This window comes from Salmo salar, chromosome 05, assembly GCF_965601325.2.
Source record: "Salmo salar chromosome 05, fSalSal1, whole genome shotgun sequence".
Classification (NCBI taxonomy): domain Eukaryota; kingdom Metazoa; phylum Chordata; class Actinopteri; order Salmoniformes; family Salmonidae; genus Salmo; species Salmo salar.
Genome location: NC_138295.1, coordinates 88103077 through 88126325, shown reverse-complemented (window position 1 = coordinate 88126325; position 23249 = coordinate 88103077). Strand labels below are relative to the sequence as shown.

Here is a 23249-nt window from a genome sequence, read left to right as displayed (position 1 = left end):
CACATTGACTAACCTGTACCCCCACACATTGACTCGGTACCGGTACCCCCTGTATATAGCCTCTATAGTTATGTTATTGTGTTGCTTCAAAAATACAACTTTTATTGTGTTTGTATTATTATTATTATTTTTTTAAATGACTTAAAAAAATACTCTTCATTATTGCTTAAACTTATAAGTAAGCATTTCACTGTAAGGTCTACACCTGTTGTATTCGGCGCATGTGACAAATAACATTTGATTTGATTATTTGATTTTTGAGGATACTCAAAAGAACTGAAGAATCGATCACTGCGGGACTGCCTTTATTATGTCCAGAAAATGGATTTAACACCATCTGTAAATACATACTGCTTTCATTCCTTTAAATCATTTTCCAACCAGCAGCATGCAGCCTGGTCCAGGCCAATTGACGAAAGCCTCTGGATAAGTACTGAGTGATCCATAGTGTCGAAGGCTTTAGACAGGTCAATAAAAGAGGCCGCACAGTGTTTCTTCTTATCCAAACAATTAAGAAAATAATTTAAAACCAAAGAAGTAGCAAAGATGGTGCTTTAATCTGGTCTGAAACCTGACTGGTGTACATTTAGAATACATTCGCTAGTTAAAAAGGATCTAAATTGAGGGTTTTCCAAGGATTCTAGAATTTTTGCTAGGCAAGAGAGTTTGTAAATAGTTCAATAAGGATTTAGGTCACACAGATCACCACCTTTGTGAAGGGGGAGTATATGGGCCACCTTCCAGACCTGGGGGATTGTACCAGGAATAATTGTAAGGTTAAAAATAATAGTTCTTATTCTACAATCAGAGGAGCAGAAAGCTGCAACAAGAAAGGATCAAGCAAATCAGCCCCAGTGGATTTTTTTTAAACATCAATCTTGTGCAAGACGTCCTACACATCACAAGTGGAAAGCTGTTGAAATGAAAACAAAAATTCACTAGAGATTGACAGAACTTCCATCGAGCCAATTAAAGGCTGGGAGAGGGGCAGGCAGTCGACTGGTTGACCAGGGTCAACTGAACCACAACTTATTTCAAATAAAAAGCCTGCCAAGATCAAATGAAATGTTAATTTTTGCACCCCTGCATATTTGCTCAGTAAACAATGTTGTACAAGGCAACCATACAGTTTGATGTTTTATTTGCAATGAAAAACATTATATAGGCCTGATTGTTGATCATGATGTCTTGTGACATTATTGCAGGCTTTGCAGCCTTTCTAATTTGGAATAATTTTTTCCTTCTAATTTTGCTCTAGTAAATACATAGGTTTAAAAAAAATACATATTTTATAAGATATTCTGACTATATTAGTGTGTTATTATTTTGCACATCATTTAATACAGTATCCCCCAGTAGCCTGCCTATTTGCTCAGATGTTCAGGCCATGAATCGATGCGCTCAGCACTCGCTTCTAAACCTTTGAGAGTTGCTACTAGCTAGTCCTATGAATCGATTTCCGAACCACTTCAACACAACGTGAAACAAAAATGGAGCAATCGGTTGGTTCACTGCAGGAACAAGCATTAAAAAGGAAAGAAAGACTTAAAGCTTTGAGAGGTCGACAACTTCAAGTGAGTATCACCCAGCAATAACATTGTCTGTGTTGTAAACAGTACAAACATAGAATTAGCAAGCTCGCTACCAGCTGTTTGAGTTAGCTAGGTAACGTTAGCTAGCTGATGGAAATAACAGGAGCTAATTACACACAGCATTGCTCTTGACATTCGTTTGAAATGTACATAGCTAGCTAACGTTAGCTGTGCAAAACGGATTAACTGGAATCTCAAATAACAGATTCTACATGGTTATCTAGTTAGATAACTACTAGGCTAGCTAACTAGCTGTCTGTATTAGCTTGCTATGCTAGTTAGCTAGTTGTGAACTGATGGTGAAATTAGCTAGCCAGCTATGATGGGATAATTTACTAAAACATGTTAGTTCATTAATCAACTGTTGATATTAGATGAGAATGCTCAATTTTGTTCTCTCGAGTTGTTTTGATAACTGGTCATGGGATTTGCTAGCAACAACCTGTCTAAATGACTCGCCCCTTAGTGAGCACATCTGTAACCATGATATGTTTTCAAAGGCTGGTCATGGCTCACATCAACACCATCATCCCAGACACCCTGGACCCAGTCCAATTCGCATACCGCCCCAACAGATCCACAGATGACGCAATCTGTTCATGTAAGAATACATTGACTAACGTCAAAGTGCAGCGTTCAACACCATAGTGCCCTCCAAGCTCATCACTAAGCTAAGGTCACAGTGCAGAGTTGAACACCATAGTGCCCTCCAAGCTCATCACTAAGCTAAGGTCACAGTGCAGAGTTCAACACCATAGTGCCCTCCAAGCTCATCACTAAGCCAAGGTCACAGTGCAGAGTTCAACACCATAGTGCCCTCCAAGCTCATCACTAAGCTAAGGTCACAGTGCAGAGTTCAACACCATAGTGCCCTCCAAGCTCATCACTAAGCTAAGGTCACAGTGCAGAGTTCAACACCATAGTGCCCTCCAAGCTCATCACTAAGCTAAGGACCCTGGAACTGAACACCTCCGACTGCAACTGGATCCTGGACTTCCTAATCAAATTGTATTGGAAACACATATTTAGCAGACATTATTGCGGGTGTAGCAAAATGCTTGTGTTCCTAGCTCCAACAGTGCAGTAGTATCTAACAATTCACAACAATACACACACATCTAAAAGTTAGAGAATGCAATTAAGAAATATATAAATATTAGGACGAGCAAATGTCGGAGTGGCATTGACTAAAATACAGTAGAATAGAATACAGTATATACATATGAGATGAGTAAAGCAGTATGTAAACATTATTGAAGTGACTAGTGTTCCATTATTAAAGTGGCCAATGTGTCCATGTCTATGTATATGGGGCAGCAGCCTCTAAGGCACAGGGTTGAGTAACCGGGTAGTGATGGCTATTTAACAGTCTGATGGCCTTCAGATATAAGCTTTTTCAGTCTCTCAGTCTCAGCTTTGATGCACCTGTACTGACCTCGCCTTCTGGATGATAGCGGGGTGAACAGGCTGTGGCTCGGGTGGTAGATGTCCTTGATGATATTTTTGGCCTTCCAGTAACATCGGGTGCTGTAGATGTCCTGGAGGGCAGGTAGTGTGCCCCCGGTGATGCGTTGGGCAGACCGCACCGCCCTCTGGAGAGCCATGTGGCGGTGCAGTTGCCGTATCAGGTGGTTTTACCTCATCAGCAACCTTTCGGTTACTAGTCCAACGCTCTAATCACTAGGCTACCTGCCGCCCCAAGTTAAGCAACTTGGAGCTTTGCAACTTGAAGCCGAGGAACTTGAAGCTTTCCACCTTCTCCACTGCGGTCCAGTCGATATGGATCGGGGCATGCGCCCTCTGCTGTTTCCTGAAGTCCATGATCAGTTCCTTCATTTTGTTGAGAGAGTGGTTATTATCTTGGCACCACTCCGCCAGGGTCCTCACTTCCTCCCTGTAGGCTGTCTAGTCATTGTTGGTAGTCAGGCCTACTACTGTTGACGTCTGCAAACTTGATGATTGAGTTGGAGGCGTGCATGGCCATGCAGTAATGGGTGAACAGGGAGTACAGGTGGGGGCTGAGCACGCACCCTTGTGGGGCCCCTGTGTTAAGGATCAGTGAAGTGGAGGTGTTGTTTCCTACCTTCACCACCTGGGGGTGGCCAAGAACCAGTTGCACAGGGCCGTGATCAGACCTAGGGCGCCGACTTTAATGATGCGCTTGGAGGGTACTATAATGTTGAAGGCTGAGCTATAGTCAATGAGTGTTCTGACATAGGTATTCCTCTTGTCCAGATGGGATAGGGCAGTGCGATGGCATCGTCTGTGGATCTATTGGGGTGGTAAGCAAACGGAACTGGGTCTAGGGTGTCAGGTAAGATGGAGGTGATATGATCCTTAACTAGTCTCTCGAAGCACTTCATGATGACAGAAGTGAGTGCTACGGGGTGATAGTCATTTAGTTTAGTCACCTTTGCTTTCTTGGGTACAGGAACAATGGTGGACATCTTGAAGCATGTAGGGACATCAGACTGAGATAGGGATCCTTGGGACGTCCCTACCCTACCACCCCCCCCCCCCCCCCCCCCCAAGCCATAAAACTGCTTAATAGTTAGTCCGGGTAGCTATTTAGTAAAATATTTAATGATCTCCATTGACCCTTTTTTTGCACTAACCTTTTTGACTAATAACATACACTGCTGCTACTGTTTATGTCACTTTATTCCTAGTTATATGTCACTTTATTCCTAGTTATATGTACATATCTACCTCAGTTACCTCGTACCCCTGGAAATCGACTAGGTACTGGTACCTTGTGTATACAGCCAAGTTATCGTTACTCATTGTGTATTTATTATTATGTGTTTAACTTTTCTATTATTTCTCAATTCTTTCTCTCTACATGGTTGTGAAGGCCCGTGAGTCAGCATTTCACTGTTAGTCCACACCTGTTGTTTACCAAGCATTTCACTGTTAGTCCACACCTGTTGTTTACCAAGCATTTCACTGTTAGTCCACACCTGTTGTTTACCAAGCATTTCACTGTTAGTCCACACCTGTTGTTTACCAAGCATTTCACTGTTAGTCCACACCTGTTGTTTACCAAGCATTTCACTGTTAGTCCACACCTGTTGTTTACCAAGCATTTCACTGTTAGTCCACACCAGTTGTTTACCAAGCATTTCACTGTTAGTCCACACCTGTTGTTTACCAAGCATTTCACTGTTAGTCCACACCTGTTGTTTACCAAGCATTTCACTGTTAGTCCACACCTGTTGTTTACCAAGCATTTCACTGTTAGTCCACACCTGTTGTTTACCAAGCATTTCACTGTTAGTCCACACCTGTTGTTTACCAAGCATTTCACTGTTAGTCCACACCTGTTGTTTACCAAGCATTTCACTGTTAGTCCACACCTGTTGTTTACCAAGCATTTCACTGTTAGTCCACACCTGTTGTTTACCAAGCATTTCACTGTTAGTCCACACCTGTTGTTTACCAAGCATTTCACTGTTAGTCCACACCTGTTGTTTACCAAGCATTTCACTGTTAGTCCACACCTGTTGTTTACCAAGCATTTCACTGTTAGTCCACACCTGTTGTTACCAAGCATTTCACTGTTAGTCCACACCTGTTGTTTACCAAGCATTTCACTGTTAGTCCACACCTGTTGTTTACCAAGCATTTCACTGTTAGTCCACACCTGTTGTTTACCAAGCATTTCACTGTTAGTCCACACCTGTTGTTTACCAAGCATTTCACTGTTAGTCCACACCTGTTGTTTACCAAGCATTTCACTGTTAGTCCACACCTGTTGTTTACCAAGCATTTCACTGTTAGTCCACACCTGTTGTTTACCAAGCATTTCACTGTTAGTCCACACCTGTTGTTTACCAAGCATTTCACTGTTAGTCCACACCTGTTGTTTACCAAGCATTTCACTGTTAGTCCACACCTGTTGTTTACCAAGCATTTCACTGTTAGTCCACACCTGTTGTTTACCAAGCATTTCACTGTTAGTCCACACCTGTTGTTTACCAAGCATTTCACTGTTAGTCCACACCTGTTGTTTACCAAGCATTTCACTGTTAGTCCACACCTGTTGTTTACCAAGCATTTCACTGTTAGTCCACACCTGTTGTTTACCAAGCATGTGACAAATTGATTTGACATTGAGCCACCATCAGTCAGTTCTTGTAAATGTCCCTATGCCGGTCCCTATGCCGGTCCCTATGCCTAAAAGAGTTTGGCTTTTATCAGTTACACACACACACACTGTATGTAGTCTACCAGTGTGACTGAGTGCGACCAACACAACCAAAGTCCACTTAACAGCTTCCTCCTTGAGCCTCAGTCTTGTTGTTTACATTGTTTTTTTGTTCTACTGCTGTAAACGTCCTCCAAATGACACTATATGCTGCTTGTTCTGCTGCTGTAAACGTCCTCTAAATGACACTATATGCTGCTTGTTCTGCTGCTGTAAACGTCCTCCAAATGACACTATATGCTGCTTGTTCTGCTGCTGTAAACGTCCTCCAAATGACACTATATGCTGCTTGTTCTGCTGCTGTAAACGTCCTCCAAATGACACTATGCTGCTTGTTCTACTGCTGTATACGTCCTCCAAATGACACTATATGCTGCTTGTTCTACTGCTGTAAACGTCCTCCAAATGACACTATATGCTGCTTGTTCTACTGCTGTAAACGTCCTCCAAATGACACTATACGCTGCTTGTTCTACTGCTGTAAACGTCCTCTAAATGACACTATATGCTGCTTGTTCTGCTGCTGTAAACGTCCTCCAAATGACACTATATGCTGCTTGTTCTACTGCTGTAAACGTCCTCTAAATGACACTATATGCTGCTTGTTGTACTGCTGTAAACGTCCTCCAAATGACACTATATGCTGCTTGTTCTACTGCTGTAAACGTCCTCTAAATGACACTATATGCTGCTTGTTCTACTGCTGTAAACGTCCTCCAAATGACACTATATGCTGCTTGTTGTACTGCTGTAAACGTCCTCCAAATGACACTATATGCTGCTTGTTCTGCTGCTGTAAACGTCCTCCAAATGACACTATATGCTGCTTGTTGTACTGCTGTAAACGTCCTCCAAATGACACTATATGCTGCTTGTTCTGCTGCTGTAAACGTCCTCCAAATGACACTATATGCTGCTTGTTCTACTGCTGCAAATGTCCTCCAAATGACACTATATGTGTTGTTTGTTCCAAGGGCAAGCAAGTCACCGTTTTGGCCGTTAGAATTGGTCTCCCTCCCAAATGGCACCCTACGCCCTATATAGTGCACTTCTTTTGACCAGGGCTCTGTTGACTAGGTTGCCATTTGCAACACAATCAGGGAATGTCCTTCAGTGTGTTTGGCTAAGCCAGCCAGTGACCGCCCTGTTGAAGGGGAACACCAGTGGGCTTGGCCCAGCAGCTTGGCTATTCTTGATGAACGGCTGTTGACATTCCTGCAGCATGTGATTGTTGTACTGTACTGGAGAATGAGTCCGTTTTGATTGTTCCAGCTGGTGGACAGGAAGCCTCTCCAGGAAAACGCAGGACTGGGAGGAGTCCTGCTAGTCCTCATTGTTATGTTTTGTGACTTGGGTCACGGTCAACAATGTTCTGATATTTAAAAAAAACGACTTTTTGTTTACATGTGTATGTTTTATGGTGACATGTTTTCATACAGGGAACCACTCCTGTCTTGTGGCCTGGATAGTTTTACTAACTCCATCACAGTTTGCGTGACAGTTAGGCTGTATTGATTTTTCAGACCAACTCCTATGTTTTTCAAGGATCTCATTATTTGTATTTCACAGCCCTCAAACCCATGTTACTCAAGCCCATAATGTAATGTTTCTATTTGAATCCCAAATGGGCCTACCTCAAAAAGGTAATGAATCATCAAATGAAATTGTATTTGTCACATGCACCGAATACAACAGATGTACTAGACCTTACAGTGAAATGCTTACTGACATGCTCTTAACCAACAATGCTTTAAAAACTTTTAAAGAAAAATAAGTTTAAGTTAAAAATAAATTTAAAAAAAAGGTAATAAAAGTAACATAATGAAACAGCAGCAGTAAAACAAAGTATTGTGTTAGTGTCCTGGAGAGAAGTTAGCCTTGAAGGAAGACATGATCCTTATTACTTACTGTCTAGTGGGGACAGGGGACTAGTGACCCAAACCTTAAAACAAACTTAATGGGGGGACCATGCCATTTGGGGAATTTTAGATTCTCCCCGACTGCTTTTTTTAGTGGTTGTTAATTCTCAAAGATTATCTTATTCATACATACATACATACATACATACATACATACATACATACATACATACATACATACATACATACATACATACATACATACATACATACTACTGTTCAAAAGTTTGGGGTCACTTAGAAATGTCCTTGTTTTCCATGGAAACATACATGAAATTAGTTGCAAAATAAATAGGAAATATAGTCAAGATGTTGACAAGGTTATAAATAATGATTTTTAAAAAATGACATAATAATTGTGTCCTGCAAACTTTTGTCAAAGAATCCTCCATTTGCAGCAATACCAGCCCTGCAGACCTTTGGTATTCTAGTGGTCCATTTGCAGCAATACCAGCCCTGCAGACCTTTGGTATTCTAGTGGTCCATTTGCAGCAATACCAGCCCTGCAGACCTTTGGTATTCTAGTGGTCCATTTGCAGCAATACCAGCCCTGCAGACCTTTGGTATTCTAGTGGTCCATTTGCAGCAATACCAGCCCTGCAGACCTTTGGTATTCTAGTGGTCCATTTGCAGCAATACCAGCCCTGCAGACCTTTGGTATTCTAGTGGTCCATTTGCAGCAATACCAGCCCTGCAGACCTTTGGTATTCTAGTGGTCCATTTGCAGCAATACCAGCCCTGCAGACCTTTGGTATTCTAGTGGTCCATTTGTTGAGGTCATCTGAAGCACCTCCCACAAGTTGGATTGGCTTGATGGATACTTCTTACGTACCATACGGTCAAGCTGCTCCCACAACAGCTCAATAGGGTTGAGATCCAGTGACTGTGCTGGCCACTCCATTATAGACAGAATACCAGCTGACTGCTTCTTCCCTAAATAGTTCTTGCATAGTTTGGAGCTGTGCTTTGGGTCATTGTCCTGTTGTAGGAGGAAATTGGCTCCAATTAAGCACCGTCCACAGGGTATGGCATGGTGTTGCAAAACAGAGTGATAGCCTTCCTTCTTCAAGATCCCTTTTACCCTGTACAAATCTCCCACTTTACCACCACCAAAGCACCCCCAGACCATCACATTGCCTCCTCCAACATATTTTCTGCGTCTCACGAATGTTCTCATTTGTGACAAACTTAGATTTGTCTGTCCATAACACATTTTTCCTGTCTTCCTCTGTCCAGTGTCTGTTCTTTTGCACATCTTAATCTTTTCTTTTTATTGGCCAGTCTGAGATCTGGCTTTTTCTTTGCAACTCTGCCTAGAAGGCCAGCATCCCGGAGTCACCTCTTCACTGTTGAGACTGGTGTTTTGCGGGTACAATTTAATGAAGCTGCCAGTTGAGGACTTGTGAGGCGTCTATTTCTCAAACTAGACACTCTAATGTACTTGTCCTCTTGCTCAGTTATGCACTGAGGCCTCCCACTCTTTCTATTCTGGTTAGAGACAGTTTGCGCTGTTCTGTGAAGGGAGAAGTACACAGCATTGTACGAGATCTTCAGTTTCTTGGCAATTTCTCGCATGGAATAGCCTTCATTTCTCAGAACAAGAATAGACTGACGAGTTTCAGAAGAAAGTTCTTTGTTTCACGCCATTTTGAGCCGCTAATCAAACCCACATGCTGATGCTCCAGATACTCAACTAGTCTAAAGAAGGCCAGTTGCTTCTTTAATCAGAGCAACAGTTTTCAGCTGTGCTAACATAATTGCAAAAGGGTTTTCTAATGATCAATTAGCCTTTTTAAAATGATAAAGTTGGATTAGCTAACACAACGTGCCATTGGAACACAGAAGTGATGGTTGCTGATAATGAGCCTCTGTACGCCTATGTAGATAATCCATTTTTTAAAAATCTGCACTTTCCAGCTACAATAGTCATTTACAACATTAACAATGTCTACACTGTATTTCTGAGCATTTTGATATTTGACTGGACAAAAAAGTGCTTTTCTTTCGGAACTTTTCTAATTGACCCCAAACTTTTGAATGGTAGTATATGTGTGTTTATTTATATATATATATATATATACTGCTCAAAAAAATAAAGGGAACACTTAAACAACACAATGTAACTCCAAGTCAATCACACTTCTGTGAAATCAAACTGTCCACTTAGGAAGCAACACTGATTGACAATAAATTTCACATGCTGTTGTGCAAATGGAATAGACAACAGGTGGAAATTATAGGCAATTAGCAAGACACCCCCAATAAAGGAGTGGTTCTGCAGGTGGTAACCACAGACCACTTCTCAGTTCCTATGCTTCCTGGCTGATGTTTTGGTCACTTTTGAATGCTGGCGGTGCTTTCACTCTAGTGGTAGCATGAGACGGAGTCTACAACCCACACAAGTGGCTCAGGTAGTGCAGCTCATCCAGGATGGCACATCAATGCGAGCTGTGGCAAGAAGTTTTGCTGTGTCTGTCAGCGTAGTGTCCAGATCATGGAGGCACTACCAGGAGACAGGCCCGTACATCAGGAGACGTGGAGGAGGCCGTAGGAGGGCAACAACCCAGCAGCACGACCGCTACCTCTGCCTTTGTGCAAGGAGGAGCAGGAGGAGCACTGCCAGAGCCCTGCAAAATGACCTCCAGCAGGCTACAAATATGCATGTGTCTGCTCAAACGGTCAGAAACAGACTCCATGAGGGCGGTATGAGGGCCCGATGTCCACAGGTGGGGGTTGTGCTAACATCCCAACACCGTGCAGGACGTTTGGCATTTGCCAGAGAACACCAAAATTGGCAAATTCGCCACTGGCGCCCTGTGCTCTTCACAGATGAAAGCAGATTCACACTGAGCACATGTGACAGACGTGACAGAGTCTGGAGATGCCGTGGAGAACGTTCTGCTGCCTGCAACATCCTCCAGCATGACCGGTTTGGCGGTGGGTCAGTCATGGTGTGGGGTGGCATTTCTTTGGGGGGCCGCACAGCCCTCCATGTGCTCGCCAGAGGTAGCCTGACTGCCATTAGGTACCGAGATGAGATCCTCAGACCCCTTGTGAGACCATATGCTGGTGCGGTTGGCCCTGGGTTCCTCCTAATGCAAGACAATGCTAGACCTCGTGGCTGGAGTGTGTCAGCAGTTCCTGCAAGAGGAAGGCATTGATGCTATGGACTGGCCCGTTCCCCAGACCTGAATCCAATTGAGCACATCTGGGACATCATGTCTCGCTCCATCCACCAACGCCACGTTGCACCACAGACTGTCCAGGAGTTGGCGGATGCTTTAGTCCAGGTCTGGGAGGAGATCCCTCAGGAGACCATCCGCCACCTCATCAGGAGCATGCCCAGGCGTTGTAGGGAGGTCATACAGGCACGTGGAGGCAACACACACTACTGAGCCTCGTTTTGACTTGTTTTAAGGACATTACATCAAAGTTGGATCAGCCTGTAGTGTGGTTTTCCACTTTAGTTTTGAGTGTGACTCCAAATCCAGACCTCCATGGGTTGATAAATTGGATTTCCATGTATTATTTTTGTGTGATTTTGTTGTCAGCACATTCAACTATGTAAAGAAAAAAGTATTTAATAAGATTATTTCATTCATTCAGATCTAGGATGTGTTATTTTAGTGTTCCCTTTATTTTTTTGAGCAGTGTGTATATATATATATGTGTGTGTATGTGTATATATATATATATATATATATATATATATATATATATATATTATGGTCCATTATCTTTTCTACATACTATATATCTGGTTTTAGTAATTTAAGTTTATACTGAAAACATTTGACCATCCTAAAAAGTATATAATTATTTTTTTAGATTATTTTGCAGTGGCGGCCATGATTTAGCAGCGGTGCTGCTTAATGCGCACTGTAACCCGGTGTTTGTCACCTCAGTAACCCGCTGTTTGTCACCTCTGTAGCCCGGTGTTTTGTCACCTCGGTAGCCCGGTGTTTTGTCACCTCGGTAGCCCGGTGTTTTGTCACCTCGGTAGCCCGGTGTTTTGTCACCTCGGTAACCCAATGTTTTGTCACCTCGGTAACCCAATGTTTTGTCACCTTTTTAATAGCCCGGTGTTTTGTCACCTTTTTAATAGCCCGGTGTTTTGTCACCTGACAGGTGAGAGATGGAGAGGACGGGGAGCCAGACAGGAAGAGGGACCGGGCTGAGGAGGAAGCTGAAGAGGAGCGACACAGGTTAGTTTCTCCTGGGTCCTTTTCTTTAGTACAGAAAACGGAAACAAGCATTTCATGTAGGACAAGTTCAGGTAGTTTGTCAGTTTTTGTTCCAGATGGGTGCCTATAGTGAATTAGCCCAAGGTCTCCCAATGCACCTCATCCTCCCAGTCAGGTGTCCTGTGTTTACTCTGGGTTGGAGCAGGTGTCCTGTGTTAAACAATAGCTGCACAAATAGCCTGCAGCTGACTGCGCTCTGTGTTTCAGCTGCAGGAACAAGAGCAGCCATCTCTTCCTCCCTCCCTCCTACACGACAGACGTGTTTTTCCATTGTTTATGTTTAATGATAGTCCAGGCAGCACTGGGCTGGCAGTGCACTCACAGGCTGGCCATTGCAAATCACTCTGCTGCATTCCAAATGGCACACTATCCCCTATTTAGTGCACTGCTTCTGATAAGAGCCCTATGGGTGCCGTGTGGGATGCAGTCTGGGTTTGTGTGTTTTGTTTTGTGGGTCAAACTCAGGAAGTACTGAAGAGAGTGGAACAGTACTGGCTGTGGTATGGACGCTGGTTACAAACACTTTGCGACTTGGAAAATGTTTTTTCCACCCCTCTGTTAGTCTTCTGAGAGCGATATCTTGTGACCAACCATGTAGTGATTAAAATTGCATGGGAGCTCAGATTGCAGAACAGCGGTATCAAAGGCCAAGATGGTTGTGATGCAGCAAACGTGGTTGTCCTCAAAGTCTTCCTGTTGCTTTCATGTAGCCTGATCGATTATGAACAGTCCCGTTTTCTCCCATTTTCTGACCACTAGGGCCAGCCTGTAGGTTATTTTATTACATTACAGCCTTTTTCTTAAAAATAAAAAAATCCTTATCTACACACAATACCCCATAATGACAAGGCAAAAACAGGTTTGTAGAAATGTTGGTAAGTTTATTAAAAAGAAAAAACGGAAATATCACATTTACATAAGTATTCAGACCCTTTACTCAGTACTTTGTTGAAGCACCTTTGGCGGGGATTACAGCCTCAAGTCTTCTTGGGTACGACGCTACAAGCCTGGCACACCTGTATTTGTCGAGTTTCTCCCATTCTTCTCTGCAGATCTTCTCAAGCTCTGTCAGGTTGGATGGGGAGCGTCACTGCACAGCTATTTTCAGGTCTCTCCAGAGATGTTCGATCAGGTTCAAGTCTGGGCTCTGGCTGGGCCACTCAAGGACATTCAGAGACTTGTCTCCAAGCCACTCCTGCGTTGTCCGGTTGGAAGGTGAACCTTCGCCCCAGTCTGAGGTCCTGAGTGCTCTTGAGCAGGTTTTCATCAAGAATCTCTCTGTACTTTGCTCCGTTCATCTTTCCCTCGATCCTGACTAGTCTCCCAGTCCCTGCCGCTGAAAAACATCCCCACAGCCTGATGCTGCCACCACCATGCTTCACCGTAGGGATGGTGCCAGGTTTCCTCCAAATGTGACACTTGGCATTCAGGCTAAGGAGTTCAATCTTGGTTTCATCAGACCAGAGAATTTTGTTTCTCATGGTCTGAGAGTCCTTTAGGTGCCTTTTTGGCAAACTCCAAGTGGGCTGTCATGTGCCTTTTACTAAGGAGTGGCTTCCGTCTGGCCACTCTACCATAAAGGCCTGATTGGTGGAGTGCTGCAGAGATGTTTGGCCTTCTGGAAGGTTCTCCTATCTTCACAGAGGAACTCTGGAGCTCTGTCAGAGTGACCATCGGGTTCTTGGTCACCTCCCTGACCAAGGCCCTTCTCCCCCGATTGCTCAATTTGGCCATGCGGCCAGCTCTAGGAAGAGCCTTGGTGGTTCCAAACTTCTTCCATTTTTAAGACTGATGGAGGTCACTGTGTTCTTGGGGACCTTCAATGCTGCAGAAATGTTTTGGTACCCTTCCCCAGATCTGTGCCTCGACACAATCCTGTCTTGAATCTCTACGGACAATTCCTTCGACCTCATGGCTTGGTTTTTGCTGTGACATGCACTGTCAACTGTGGGACCTCATATAGACAGGAATGTTCCCTTCCAAATCATGTTGAATTTACCACAGGTGGACTCCAAGTTGTAGAAACATCTGAAGGATGAGCAATGGAAACAGGATGCACCTGAGATCAATTTAGAGTTTAACAGCAAAGGTTCTGAATACTTACATAAGGTATTTCTGTTTTTTATTCTTAATAAATTTGCGAACCTGTTTTCACTTTGTCATTACGGGGTATTGTGTGTAGGTTGACGAGGGGAAACAATGAATCCATTTTAGAATAAGGCTGTAACATAACAAAATGTGGAAAATGTCAAGGGGTCTGCACGAATGCACTGTAGCTCTGAGCTGACTGCTTTGAGCTGTGGTGGACCAGAGTATGACAGCATTCCAGCCTGGATCCACACAAGTATTGACCTGCCTGTTGGTTGACTGCTAGCTCTCATAGATGCCTTATCCCCCAACAGGCTCTCTGCTGTCTCCTCCAGCTACCTTATAGCCTACATCTCAACACCCAGACCTATCCCCAACAGGCTGTCTCCTCCAGCTACCTTATAGTCTACATCTCAACACCCAGACCTATCCCCAACAGGCTCTCTGCTGTCTCCTCCAGCTACCTTATAGTCTACATCTCAACACCCAGACCTATCCCCAACAGGCTCTCTGCTGTCTCCTCCAGCTACCTTATAGCCTACATCTCAACACCCAGACAAATCCCCAACAGGCTGTCTCCTCCAGCTACCTTATAGCCTACATCTCAACACCCAGACCTATCCCCAACAGGCTCTCTGCTGTCTCCTCCAGCTACCTTATAGTCTACATCTCAACACCCAGACCTATCCCCAACAGGCTCTCTGCTGTCTCCTCCAGCTACCTTATAGTCTACATCTCAACACCCAGACCTATCCCCAACAGGCTCTCTGCTGTCTCCTCCAGCTACCTTATAGTCTACATCTCAACACCCAGACCTATCCCCAACAGGCTCTCTGCTGTCTCCTCCAGCTACCTTATAGTCTACATCTCAACACCCAGACCTATCCCCAACAGGCTCTCTGCTGTCTCCTCCAGCTACCTTATAGCCTACATCTCAACTAGTGGTTAGAGCGTTGGGCCAGTAACCGAAAGGTTGCTGGATGGAATCCCCGAACTGACAAGGTAAATAATCAGTCGTTCTGCCCCTGAACAAGGCAGTTAACCCAGTGTTCCCTGAAGACGTGGATGTTGATTAAGGCAGCCCTCCTCCACACCTCTCTGATTCAGAGGGGTTGGGTTAAATGTAAAAGACACATTTCAGTTGAAGGCATTTAGTTGTACATCTGACTAGGTCTCCCTCTTTCCTTTCAACACTGATCCATGCTCAGATCACTGTTCACTCCCTCAGGAGGAATCCCTATTCAAAGACATGTTCCCAAAAGTACACTATTCCCTATATAGTGCACTACTCTTGACCAGGGCCCTATATAGAGAATAGGGTGATTTGGGATGCATACATTGAAGGTTGGGTTTTCTCCTGTCTTTGGGCTCAATCTGTCTATCCTACACAGATGTCATCCAAGCTCAAAGAATTCCACCAAGAGGGCCCTTGATGATAGATGACAATCTATCGTAGCATGTGGGATACCAGCTCTCTCCTCAGCTGGTATCTACTGTGCTGGAGACAGACTAACCCAATCTATCGTAGCATGTGGGATACCAGCTCTCTCCTCAGCTGGTATCTACTGTGCTGGAGACAGACTAACCCAATCTATCGTAGCATGTGGGATACCAGCTCTCTCCTCAGCTGGTATCTACTGTGCTGGAGACAGACTAACCCATTGAGCAGATGGATCATGCTAATGAGATGTGTTCAACAGAATAAAGGGAGGCCTTATTCCCTGACTGGTATAGTAACCTCCAGAGACGACAAACTGCAGCTGTGTTTGGTTTAGGTCTGTAGACTGCCTCCTCTCCTCAGGCCCCTCAGCTGGTTCTGTAGTAGGACCTAATACATTTGGTTTAGGTCTGTAGACTGCCTCCTCTCCTCAGGCCCCTCAGCTGGTTCTGTAGTAGGACCTAATACATTTGGTTTAGGTCTGTAGACTGCCTCCTCTCCTCAGGTCCCCAGCTGGTTCTGTAGTAGGACCTAATACATTTGGTTTAGGTCTGTAGACTGCCTCCTCTCCTCAGGCCCCTCAGCTGGTTCTGTAGTAGGACCTAATACATTTGGTTTAGGTCTGTAGACTGCCTCCTCTCCTCAGGTCCCTCAGCTGGTTCTGTAGTAGGACCTAATACATTTGGTTTAGGTCTGTAGACTGCCTCCTCTCCTCAGGTCCCCAGCTGGTTCTGTAGTAGGACCTAATACATTTGGTTTAGGTCTGTAGACTGCCTCCTCTCCTCAGGCCCCTCAGCTGGTTCTGTAGTAGGACCTAATACATTTGGTTTAGATCTGTAGACTGCCTCCTCTCCTCAGGTCCCCCAGCTGGTTCTGTAGTAGGACCTAATACATTTGGTTTAGGTCTGTAGACTGCCTCCTCTCCTCAGGTCCCTCAGCTGGTTCTGTAGTAGGACCTAATACATTTGGTTTAGGTCTGTAGACTGCCTCCTCTCCTCAGGTCCCCCAGCTGGTTCTGTAGTAGGATCTAATACATGTGGCTTCACTGCCACCACCTGGGGCTTTACCGTACTCTCACTCTCTCACACACACACACCTGCTTATAGTATAGCTTATGGGTGTAAACCAATGCACAGCAGTAAAGCCAGTGTTTGTGTTGAGCAGAGAGCTGAAGCTGAGGAACTACACCCCAGAGGATGAAGAGCTGAAGGAGAGACAGGTGCCCAAGGCCAAACCTGCTTCAGGTGAGACATCTGAAGTGATGAGATCTTTCCAGAGAATAGCTTGGGGAAGGCACTGCTGTGGTGCTGATGTTGAGTACATACAGTACCAGTCTAAAGTTTGGACACACCTACTCATTTTTCTTTATTTTTACTATTTTCTACATTGTAGAATAATAGTGAAGACATCAAAACTATGAAATAACACATATGGAATCATGCAGTAACCAAAAAAGTGTTAAACAAATGTAAATATATTTGAGATTCTTCGAAGTAGCCACCCTTTGCCTTGATGACAGCTTTGCACACTCTTGGCATTGAAGAGCCAGTTTCAATTAACAGGTGGGCCTTGTTCATTTGTGGAATTTCTTTCCTTCTTAATGTGTTTGAGACATTCAGTTGTGTTGTGGCAAGGTAAGGGTGGTATACAGAAGATGGCCCTATTTGGTAAAAGACCAAGTCAATAATATGAGAAGAACAGCTCAAATAAGCAAAGAGTAATGACAATCAAGCGCTATGATGAAACTGGCTCTCATGAGGACCGCCACAGGAATGGAAGACCCAGAGTTACCTCTGCTGCAGAGGATAAGTTCATCAGAAATTGCAGCCCAAATAAATGCTTCAGAGTTCAAGAAACAGACACATTTCAACATCAACTGTTCAGAGGAGACAGCGTGAATCAGGCCTTCATGGTCGAATTGCTGTAAAGAAACCACTACTAAAGGACATCAATAAGAAGAAGAGACTTGCTTCGGCCAAGAAACACGAGCAATGGCCATTAGACCGGTGGAAATCTGTCCTTTTGGTTTGATGAGTCCAAATTTGAGATTTTTGGTTCCAACCGCCGTGTTTTTGTGAGACAGAGAGTAGGTGAACGGATGATCTCCGCATGTGTGGTTCCCACCGTGAAGCATGGAGGAGGAGGTGTGATGGTGCGTTGCTGGTGACACTGTCTGATTTATTTTGAATTGAAGGCACGTTTAACCATCATGGCTTCAACAGCATTCTGCAGCGATACGCCATCCGATCTGGTTTGGGCGTAGTGGGACTATCATTTGTTTTTCAACAGGACAATGACCCAACACACCTCCAGGCTGTGTAAGGGCTATTTGACCAAGAATGAGAGTGATGGAGTGCTGCATCAGATGACCTGGCCTCCACAATCACCCGACCTCAACTAAATTAAGATGGTTTGGGATGAGTTGGACCGCCGAGTGAAGGAAAAGCAGCCAACAAGTGCTCAGCATATGTGGGGAAAAGCATATATAGGACTTCCAAGACTGTTGGAAAAGCATTCCTCCTGAAGCTGGTTGAGAGAATGCCAAGAGTGTGTAAAGCTGTCATTAAGGCAAAAGGTGGCTACTTTGAAGAACCTAACATTTTTAAATATATTTTGATTTGTTTAACACTTATTTGGTTACTACATGATTCCATGTGTTATTTCATAGTTTTGATGTCTTCACTATTATTCTACAATGTAGAAAATAGTAAAAATAAAGAGAAACCCTGGAATGAGTAGGTGTGTCCAACTTTTGACTGGTCCTGTAACTATTACAGGATGTAGCTGTACATAAGGCATGCTTTGTGTTATTCCAGTGGAGGAGAAAGTGAAGGACCAGCTAGATGCAGCTAAACCAGAGTCAGTCATTGAAGAAGTGGTAAGTAGTGATCTTTAAATAGTTCAAATATCCAAAGCCCTCTGCGATCAGTTAGTAGATAGCCTACTGTTTGATTAGTGTTCATGTTAAGTTTCCACCATTTTAAATACATGTGATCATATTTCCTCCATAGGATTTGGCCAACCTAGCCCCCAGGAAACCTGATTGGTAAGACATTTTGACTAAGACGTTATACTTCATAATATAACAAGTATAATTGTTGGTTAATTTCCCTTTGCCTTGTTGTTGTGGTCTAATGTCCTGTTTCTGATTGAAGGGATTTGAAGCGAGACGTGGCGAAGAAGCTGGAGAAGCTTGAGAGGAGAACACAGAAGGCCATCGCTGAACTTATCCGTGAGTATTTGTTATTGTATTAAATACAGGGAATGTGTGCTTGGACTATATATGACTGGTCTGAACATGGAGTTACTGACTGTATCAGACTATATATGACTGGTCTGAACATGGAGTTACTGACTGTATCAGACTATATATGACTGGTCTGAACATGGAGTTACTGACTGTATCAGACTATATATGACTGGTCTGAACATGGAGTTAGTTACTGACTGTATCAGACTATATATGACTGGTCTGAACATGGAGTTAGTTACTGACTGTATCAGACTATGTATGACTGGTCTGAACATGGAGTTACTGACTGTATCAGACTATATACGACTGGTCTGAACATGGAGTTAGTTACTGACTGTATCAGACTATATATGACTGGTCTGAACGTGGAGTTAGTTACTGACTGTATCAGACTATATATGACTGGTCTGAACATGGAGTTAGTTACTGACTGTATCAGACTATATACGACTGGTCTGAACGTGGAGTTAGTTACTGACTGTATCAGACTATATATGACTGGTCTGAACGTGGAGTTAGTTACTGACTGTATCAGACTATATATGACTGGTCTGAACATGGAGTTAGTTACTGACTGTATCAGACTATATATGACTGGTCTGAACATGGAGTTAGTTACTGACTGTATCAGACTATATATGACTGGTCTGAACATGGAGTTAGTTACTGACTGTATCAGACTATATACGACTGGTCTGAACGTGGAGTTAGTTACTGACTGTATCAGACTATATACGACTGGTCTGAACGTGGAGTTAGTTACTGACTGTATCAGACTATATATGACTGGTCTGAACATGGAGTTAGTTACTGACTGTATCAGACTATATATGACTGGTCTGAACATGGAGTTACTGACTGTATCAGACTATATATGACTGGTCTGAACATGGAGTTACTGACTGTATCAGACTATATATGACTGGTCTGAACATGGAGTTAGTTACTGACTGTATCAGACTATATATGACTGGTCTGAACATGGAGTTAGTTACTGACTGTATCAGACTATATATGACTGGTCTGAACATGGAGTTAGTTACTGTATCAGACTATATACGACTGGTCTGAACATGGAGTTACTGACTGTATCAGACTATATATGACTGGTCTGAACATGGAGTTAGTTACTGACTGTATCAGACTATATATGACTGGTCTGAACATGGAGTTACTGACTGTATCAGACTATATATGACTGGTCTGAACATGGAGTTAGTTACTGACTGTATCAGACTATATACGACTGGTCTGAACGTGGAGTTACTGACTGTATCAGACTATATATGACTGGTCTGAACGTGGAGTTACTGACTGTATCAGACTATATACGACTGGTCTGAACGTGGAGTTACTGACTGTATCAGACTATATACGACTGGTCTGAACATGGAGTTACTGACTGTATCAGACTATATATGACTGGTCTGAACATGGAGTTAGTTACTGACTGTATCAGACTATATACGACTGGTCTGAACGTGGAGTTAGTTACTGACTGTATCAGACTATATACGACTGGTCTGAACGTGGAGTTACTGACTGTATCAGACTATATACGACTGGTCTGAACGTGGAGTTACTGACTGTATCAGACTATATATGACTGGTCTGAACATGGAGTTAGTTACTGACTGTATCAGACTATATATGACTGGTCTGAACATGGAGTTACTGACTGTATCAGACTATATACGACTGGTCTGAACATGGAGTTAGTTACTGACTGTATCAGACTATATATGACTGGTCTGAACATGGAGTTACTGACTGTATCAGACTATATATGACTGGTCTGAACATGGAGTTACTGACTGTATCAGACTATATATGACTGGTCTGAACATGGAGTTAGTTACTGACTGTATCAGACTATATATGACTGGTCTGAACATGGAGTTAGTTACTGACTGTATCAGACTATATATGACTGGTCTGAACATGGAGTTACTGACTGTATCAGACTATATACGACTGGTCTGAACATGGAGTTAGTTACTGACTGTATCAGACTATATATGACTGGTCTGAACATGGAGTTACTGACTGTATCAGACTATATATGACTGGTCTGAACATGGAGTTAGTTACTGACTGTATCAGACTATATATGACTGGTCTGAACATGGAGTTACTGACTGTATCAGACTATATATGACTGGTCTGAACATGGAGTTACTGACTGTATCAGACTATATATGACTGGTCTGAACATGGAGTTAGTTACTGACTGTATCAGACTATATATGACTGGTCTGAACATGGAGTTAGTTACTGACTGTATCAGACTATATATGACTGGTCTGAACATGGAGTTAGTTACTGACTGTATCAGACTATATACGACTGGTCTGAACATGGAGTTACTGACTGTATCAGACTATATATGACTGGTCTGAACATGGAGTTAGTTACTGACTGTATCAGACTATATATGACTGGTCTGAACGTGGAGTTAGTTACTGACTGTATCAGACTATATATGACTGGTCTGAACATGGAGTTAGTTACTGACTGTATCAGACTATATATGACTGGTCTGAACATGGAGTGAGTTACTGACTGTATCAGACTATATACGACTGGTCTGAACATGGAGTTAGTTACTGGCTGTATCAGACTATATATGACTGGTCTGAACATGGAGTTAGTTACTGACTGTATCAGACTATATATGACTGGTCTGAACGTGGAGTTAGTTACTGACTGTATCAGACTATATACGACTGGTCTGAACGTGGAGTTAGTTACTGACTGTATCAGACTATATATGACTGGTCTGAACATGGAGTTAGTTACTGACTGTATCAGACTATATATGACTGGTCTGAACATGGAGTTAGTTACTGACTGTATCAGACTATATATGACTGGTCTGAACATGGAGTTAGTTACTGACTGTATCAGACTATATATGACTGGTCTGAACATGGAGTTAGTTACTGACTGTATCAGACTATATATGACTGGTCTGAACATGGAGTTAGTTACTGACTGTATCAGACTATATACGACTGGTCTGAACGTGGAGTTAGTTACTGACTGTATCAGACTATATACGACTGGTCTGAACATGGAGTTACTGACTGTATCAGACTATATATGACTGGTCTGAACATGGAGTTACTGACTGTATCAGACTATATATGACTGGTCTGAACATGGAGTTACTGACTGTATCAGACTAATTGTTCTGTGGATTCCAGAGTCCAGGGAGGCTTGACGCCACTTGACATAACTGGTGTGATTCCTCCTGTGATCTACATTCTCAGAATAGATTTGGCTTTAGCCCACATATTCCATCAGAAAGCACCAAGGGATAGATTCAGTCTGGAGTGGCTGTAAAACTATCTAAAATGGGCCCTTCCTGGGGTTTTGTTGTGAAATGATAAACACGGTAGGAGCTAAAGACAATGAAGAATACATGGTGACAGCAGCTGTGGCACTACAGTTATGTCTCCTCTACTCCAATATCAGCTCATTTGTATTTTGTGCAAGACCCTTTTCTGAAGTATAGATGTGTGTGTGTCCAGGTGATCGTCTGAAAGGCAGCGAGGAGGAGCTGGCTGGAGCTGTGGGAGCCATAGGGGTCACAGCAGAGGGAGACTCAGACTGACCCCTTAATCCAGAGACGGACCGCGCCATCCTGGATCTGACCCTACCAATGTGTCTGTTCCTGTTCTGTACAGCTGAATGTTTGTTGTGGGAATCGGATACTTTTGGTTTCCGTAGCTGTTAAAGCTACTGGGGAGTGTGAATATGCCAGTTAGATATGTCACCTTGATGACTTCTGAAGTCTAGTCCTAGTACGTGTCACAAATGACACCCTATTCCCTGTATAGTGCACTACTTTTGACAAGTGGTGTGCTAGATAGGGAGTAGGGTGCCATTTGGGATGCAGAGCCTGTGGGGACTGTTGTATACAGCTGTTGTAAGGATCGTCTGTTATTCATGCATCTTTTTAATTCTATTTTTCCAGTAAAATGATTTGGATTTTCTCCACGTTTGTGTCTAGTGACCTTTTCTGCTGAGACTGTCAAATATTACAACAGTACAACAGACAACACAGAATGAGTTCCCCCACATTTGTAAAATTCCAGATTTATTTGGAAAATCAGCTGAAAACTGATCCTTAACCAATCAGATTGTAAAGTGACCCTAATCCACTTGTATAATAAGTTACTGCAACAGGAAATGTATTGCTACTCTACTGAATTAAAAGTTACTATTAAACCAATAGTTGACTGTCGGGTTCAACTAAGATGGAAAACATTACAATGAACAAATACATTTTTGGTATGATGATATTTCAGTAATTATACATCTAAAGCACCTAAATTGGCCTGAAAAGAGCAAAACTATTTATTTCACAAAGTGCTTCCCACCAGTCCCCCAAACACACCAACATTTCTCTATCAAAGGAGGCTACAGATGTAGGATCTTAATTTGAGCCAGGTTGCTACAGCAGGAAAATAATCCTGTAGCAACAGGAGATGTGAATTATTATG

At 43.1% G+C, this 23249-nt stretch overlaps 1 protein-coding gene across 1 annotated transcript; it reads left to right on the top strand.

Annotated features, from left to right (window-relative positions):
• The first annotated feature begins 1426 nt into the window (after positions 1–1426).
• LOC106598619 (coiled-coil domain-containing protein 12) lies at positions 1427–22743 on the top strand. Its single transcript, XM_082975882.1, has 7 exons — positions 1427–1574; positions 11847–11923; positions 16653–16732; positions 18305–18366; positions 18500–18534; positions 18644–18720; positions 22275–22743. The coding sequence occupies exons 1-7, from the start codon at positions 1491–1493 to the stop codon at positions 22355–22357; spliced, it is 498 nt and encodes a 165-aa protein (XP_082832008.1). The 5' UTR covers positions 1427–1490; the 3' UTR covers positions 22358–22743.
• Positions 22744–23249: the final 506 nt, after the last annotated feature.

Bases quoted from the DNA above. Each gene is read 5' to 3' on its own strand.
- LOC106598619 (XM_082975882.1), top strand. From the start codon at position 1,491: ATGGAGCAATCGGTTGGTTCACTGCAGGAACAAGCATTAAAAAGGAAA. The intron at 16,733-18,304 runs GTGAGACATCTG...GTGTTATTCCAG, and splicing joins CAAGGCCAAACCTGCTTCAG to TGGAGGAGAAAGTGAAGGAC. The intron at 18,721-22,274 runs GTGAGTATTTGT...GTGTGTGTCCAG, and splicing joins GGCCATCGCTGAACTTATCC to GTGATCGTCTGAAAGGCAGC.